General features: G+C 46.8%; 2 protein-coding genes across 2 annotated transcripts; both read left to right on the top strand.

The window, feature by feature from the left end:
- The first annotated feature begins 282 nt into the window (after positions 1-282).
- On the top strand, positions 283-1,678 carry LOC126988778 (venom toxin OcyC11-like). Its single transcript, XM_050847177.1, has 3 exons — positions 283-449; positions 647-779; positions 1,420-1,678. The coding sequence occupies exons 1-3, from the start codon at positions 335-337 to the stop codon at positions 1,511-1,513; spliced, it is 342 nt and encodes a 113-aa protein (XP_050703134.1). The 5' UTR covers positions 283-334; the 3' UTR covers positions 1,514-1,678.
- Positions 1,679-1,832: 154 nt separating this feature from the next.
- LOC126988779 (U-scoloptoxin(16)-Ssd1a-like) lies at positions 1,833-3,835 on the top strand. The gene is made up of 3 exons (XM_050847178.1): positions 1,833-2,848; positions 3,040-3,172; positions 3,538-3,835. The coding sequence occupies exons 1-3, from the start codon at positions 2,734-2,736 to the stop codon at positions 3,629-3,631; spliced, it is 342 nt and encodes a 113-aa protein (XP_050703135.1). The 5' UTR covers positions 1,833-2,733; the 3' UTR covers positions 3,632-3,835.
- The last annotated feature ends 2,179 nt before the right edge of the window (positions 3,836-6,014 follow it).

The raw sequence follows: 6,014 nt of genomic DNA, 5'->3' as shown, positions 1-6,014 counted from the left end.
ATCTTGTTGTGGCCGTTGTAGAGAGGATGATGTATAACAGGAGATGTGACGTCAGGTCCACAGATGGTGCTGAATAAGATGACACTGATCTTGATGCTCGAATTATTAATCTTTTGTTTTTTATGTGTGTTCAGATTATGTGCTAGAACGCGGCACTGAGTAGACCAAGCAAGTTGTCCTAAAATGTCTTATCACGAAAAATTAATAGCCAGAGAATCATCGTAACTGAGTGTCATGCGTGGTCTTCTTTATCACAGGAAATGAAATCTCCAAAACAATGTATATGTATCTTTAAGTCGCTCCCTGAAGGCAGTCGCCACCTAGAGCCACAACGATGAGGATGCTGCGAGCCGTGCTGCTGACGGGGTCTGTGCTGGTGCTGCTGGTGCTTCTGACCGCTCCGCATCAGGCCGAGGCCGCTTTGGCATGGGCAATCGTCAATGATCCAGGTAAGAGTTTATTGTTGCAGTAACAGGTAAAGTTCCTGTTCAGTAGCTTACAGTGATCATGTTCTTCACCCTCCAACTGTTTCATTAAATTTAATAATAGCAGGAACAATACCTACTGGAAGTTCTGACGCAAGTGAAAGAAAACTTTGGTGTGTACTTTTGAGAACAGAGGTTGAAACCTTCTCTTGTCCTTTCAGACCACCCCAACACGTGCCTTATAAAGGAATCTGGCATACGCGTGAAAGAAGGGCACACTTGGCAGATGCCGTACTGCGGGATGGCAGAATGCACAAAGTATTCAAGTGAAGGCATGGTCATTCGTTATGCGACGTGAGTACACCGCACTTTCCCTAAATCAGTTTCCTCGAGGTTGGGCGTTCTGTATCGTCTCCGCCAGTTCTTTTCCCCCTCCCAAATGTTGTCCATATGCAGGGGTCTTGTATACAACTCATCTGTAGCTCCACACATACAGCCAAATTAGACAGAGTGGAGTCAAAGGCTCTTCGTCTCATCAACTCTCTCTTACTAGCAGTTTCCTACCTCTTGAATTACGCCACAATGTTGCTTCTCTTTTTGTCTTCATTGCAAGAGTTAAACAGCATCACTATTTTATCCCTTCCGCTGGTAAACTCTGGAACACCTTCCTTCGTCTGTATTTCCTCCTGCCTATGACTTGAACTCTTCCAAGAGGAAAGAATCAAGACACCTCTCCACGAGAAATTGACTTCCCTTTTGGCCTCTCGTTCTATTTTTCTTTTGTTGGAGGAGCGTCTAGCGGGGTTTTTTTTTTTTTTTTTGTTGTTGTTAATTGCCCTTGAGCTGCCGCCCTTGCTGAAAAAAACAAATATTCAGCAGTCATATTTTAAAGTCGTTAAGAGTCTTCCTCCATCTGATGATTTCCTCATTATGCATTTTCCTCGTTTCATGTATCAAGGCATATTATGTTTTCACAAAAGTCTGTCCTCGGCAGGTGCGGTCTCATCGGTGTTGAGCCAGGCTGCAGACTGATCAAAGACAAGACACAGCCGTACCCGAGGTGCTGCGGGAAGGTGGTCTGCCCCTGACCTGCTCACCGTACACCATCGTGCCTGACCTGACCTGAACCAACTCTGACCTGACCTTCTGGCTGACCGAATTTTTGTCATTATCTGTTGTCAAAGATGCCTAATTGTTTGGAATCAGCATCTCTTTCAATGTAGACGCTTTCAAATCATAACACAGCAATACCACGACAGGTGTTTCAATGACCCTAAAGGTTTGCGGAATTCAGCGAGGTGTTACAGTGCTCGCCACAGCCACGGGAAGGCGAGGACCGTGGCGGTGACGTAATCTAAGAGCCGCTCAAACTTCCTCTTCTTTTTTTCTCCTTTCGCCATTTTTTTTTTCCTTTTCTTCGTCTCATTCTTCTTCTTCTTCTTCTTTTTCTTCTTCCTCTAATTTTCTTCCTTTTACTTGTTCTGGTTTTAATTGCTGTTCATGTTCTTGTTCTTGCTCTTGTTCTTCACTCCAGCCTGCAATATATTATTCTGCCATTCATGGGTTGATATTCCATTAGACATTTTCTCCGACGTGAAGGTGACGGTGATGGTGTGAAGCTTGCCGAGCACCACCGACACTGTTCTCTGGCCGCAGACTGGGTCATCATCGGCATCATCATCATCATCATCAACGTTATCATCATTTTCAGAGACAACCCTGTGAGGAGGTCGACTGGGCAAGGTGTCACATGTCCCCAAAGCCGGAGTTGGCACACACGGACTATGCAGGTTGTTGGCCTCGATTCAGTCTCACGGATTTGACACAAGTCTTTCCCGCGATTCCAGTAACCACATGAGTCATTTCCCTTCATGATCAGCCAAATGAACGCTTCTAATCTTTCTGTAGATGTAATTTATCTTGGCTCGCCAGTCACGCGTTGTTTGTCAGCGCTGCGCCTCTGTTTCCGAGGTCATCGTGCTGCCACCTTTGTAGAGAGGGAGAGGTACTATAGTTTTATAGTGTCATCATGTCCACAGTTGGTTTTGAATAAAGTGAAACGATGTTCCAATGATTAAACTTTTATTTTGAATGAGTGTTAAATACGTGCCAGTACGCTGCACTGAGTAAAGCAAGCAAGTTGTCCTAAAACGACTGATCACGAAAACATGACAGCCAGAGAAGCCTCGTAACTGAGTGTCTTCCGCAGTCCTCCTTATCACCGGAAATGAAATCCAGAAAGAAATGTATATATACATATATCTTCCGAGTCGCTCCCTGAAGGCAGTCGCCACCCAGAGCCACAACGATGGGGATGCTGCGACCCGTGCTGCTGACGGGGTCTGTGCTGGTGCTGCTGGTGCTTCTGCCAGCCCCGCCCCAGGCCGAGGCCGCCGCAACGAGTGAAATCGTCAATGATCCAGGTAAGAGTTTAGTGTTGCAGTAACAGGAAAAGTTCCTGTTCAGCAGCTTACAGTGATCTTGCTCTTCACCCTCCAACTGTTGCATTAAATCAAACAATAGTAAGAACAATACCTACTCGAAGTTCTGACGCAAGTGAAAAGACGCTGTGATGTATACTTCTGAGAACAGAACCTTCTTTTTGTGTCTCCAGACCACCCCAACACGTGCTTTATCAAGGAAGTTGGCATACGCGTGGAGGAGGGGCACAGCTTCCAGCTGCCGGGCTGCGCGGAGGTGTCCTGCGTGAAGGTTCCGGGAGTGGGCACGGCCATTACCTATGTCTCGTGAGTACACCGGACTTATGCAGCAGTCATATTTTGAAGCCATTAAAAGTTTTCCTCTATCTTATGATTTCCTCTTTTGCAACATTATCTCTCACAGAATGAGAATTAATACATGAAGGATCATTTTTATATGTGTGTGTGTGTGTGTGTGTGTGTGTGTGTGTGTGTGTGTGTGTGTATATATATATATATATATATATATATATATATATATATATATATATATATATATATATATATATATATATATATATTTATATATATATATATATATGGCTCTTTTTTCTAAAATTGTCAATTCCTGACGAATCTTCTGTGATTCAGGTATCAGGACAAATTGTTTTCATAACGCCTGCCCTTGACAGGTGCGGTGTCATCGCGCCGCCGCCTGGTTGCAGCGTCCTCCAGGACATGTCGCAGCCGTACCCGCAGTGCTGCGAGAAGGTGGTCTGCAACTAGCGGTGGCCGCCCCCGATAGAGCCCGCTACCTGTGACGCTCTTACCGAACACCATCGTGCCTGACCTGACCTGACCCAACTCAGACCTGACCTTCTACCTGACCGAATTTTTGTCTTTTTTTGTTGCTAAAGATGATTAATCGTTGTAAATAGCATGTCTTTTTTTTAATACCAGACGCTTTCAAACCATAAAACAGCAATACCACTACAGGTATTTTAATGACCCTAAAGGTTTGCGGAATCCAGCGAGGTGTTACGGTGCTCGCCACAGCCACGGGAAGGTAAGAAACGTGGTGGTGACGTTAGCTGAGAGCGATCCACCGCCGTCACGGCACGACCTTCACTTCACCTTGACGTGAGGGAGGACAGCACCTGGCAAGGGCTACCGGAAGTCGTCGCTGGACAAACACATCACATTTACATGACATCATACTCTCATCATCCCGATGCTGCACCTGACACCTGACGCTTATCTCCACGAGTTTCCTGTTTACTGTCTGGACTCGTAAGACACTCCTCCGTGCTTTACCCGCTAAGTGTTGTCGTATATATATCTGTTATCATGGAAGTTATCTCGTCTGCTGCGATTGGCACGGATTTGGTTTTCACTGGTATCCTGGTAACATATACTTCCAGGTCTTTCTCTGCCTCTGTGGTGGATAGTGGAGTGTTTCCCATGTGGTATTGCCTGGTAACATACACTTCCAGGTCTTTCTCTGTCTCTGTGGTTGATAGTGGAGTGTTTCCCATGTGGTATTGCCTGGTAACATACACTCCCAGGTCTTTCTCTGCCTCTGTGGTGGATAGTGGACTGTTTCCCATGTGGTATTGGTATGCTGGATATCCCCTCCCAATGTGCATGACTTTACGTTTTTCTTCATTGAATTGTAGCAGCCACTTTTTGTTCCATTCCTGTAGCTTGGTGATGTCTTCTTGTAGGAAATCCGCACTCAAGGGGTTAAGAGACCAAGGGGACGCCCACGCAAGTCATGGCTGGGGTTAGTCGATCGATCCTGCCGGGAGGGATTTAAGATTGATAGGCCGACTGGACCTCGTTCAAGTGAGTGAGTGATTGAGGTTAGGCGCCGCAACAGCCAGGGTCGAGCTTGTTCAAGGGGACCGTCAGAAGTATGGGCGGCGAGTGAGTGAAGTGACGAACCCCCGGAAGTATGCTCCCAGTTAGTAGTTAGAAATTATGAGCCAGAGCGAGGCGGTTCGAATCCCATTGGCGCCGCGTGACGTCAGGAATGGCATCCGGTCTGAGAGTCGTATTTTAAAACATTTCGTCGCCCAAGTTCACATATTTGACAAGGCTTTCGTAGGAGCTGTAGGCCTTTCCAGGGGTAGTTTTATGACCCTGGTGGTAGTTTGACACTTCTTCTGTGCCATGAACCTTAAAAAACACTCATGAAAAACAGATTGACCCCCTCTTTGACCTTTAGAAATAGTTGATGTGAGAAGCGATGGTGTCTTAAAATACGGCCCTTAATCCCCGAGCCACTACCCCTAAGGCATCGACCCTGCGTCAAGGTAAAGGCAAAGTTGGGAGTATATGCTATAACTGCGCGTGGCGGCGGTGCTCATCTCCGTTCCGTTGTCCTGTGGTGAGGGAGAGCCATTTAACCCGATACATGCCCTGAGTAACATCCGGGTGATTTGAAATAAGCATCCTAGTTACCACAGTCCTTCTTCCACAGGTTTCCCGAGGCACCCATGTATCGACCATCCCGAGAAGACAGATAAACAACTGGATGGGCTGCACACCGACTGTCCAGGCCGGGATTCGAAACCAGACTCGTAGTTAGGGACGTTAACCACTATACCGCGGAGGTGAATGGACATTTGTATATAAACATGGGTAAGACCTGTCGACAGAAATCATCACTATCGTCATCATCAGTATCATTATCATCATCTGTTAAAAAGTCAGATTCTCGTATAATCTCCTAAGAGGGTGGACGGTCGATGATACGTTTCCAACTACTTCTGCCCCTTACCCCAGCCTCTCCAATGCCCAAGTCTGCCAATTTCTCTTCAGCACACTGCCTCCACTCAATGCCCCTTGCCCCAGCCTCTCCAATGCCCAATTCTGCCAATTTCTCTTCAGCACACTGCCTCCACTCAATGCCCCTTGCCCCAGCCTCTCCAATGCCCAATTCTGCCAATTTCTCTTCAGCACACTGCCTCCATGTCTCCCTTGGTCTGCCTGGTGGGTGGCGACAGGATGAAGATAGATACCTTCGAGTGCCAGAGTTCCAGAGTAGCTCAAAACACGGGAGGAACCAAAGAAGTGCCGAGGGTTAAGAAAAGCCACCACCCACCACATTTCCGAAACCGCAACGAACGATAGATACCTTCGAGTGCCAGAGTTCCAGAGTAGCTTA

Source organism: Eriocheir sinensis, chromosome 70 (assembly GCF_024679095.1).
Source record: "Eriocheir sinensis breed Jianghai 21 chromosome 70, ASM2467909v1, whole genome shotgun sequence".
In the NCBI taxonomy this organism is placed as follows: domain Eukaryota; kingdom Metazoa; phylum Arthropoda; class Malacostraca; order Decapoda; family Varunidae; genus Eriocheir; species Eriocheir sinensis.
This window is presented reverse-complemented; position numbering and strand designations above follow the sequence as displayed.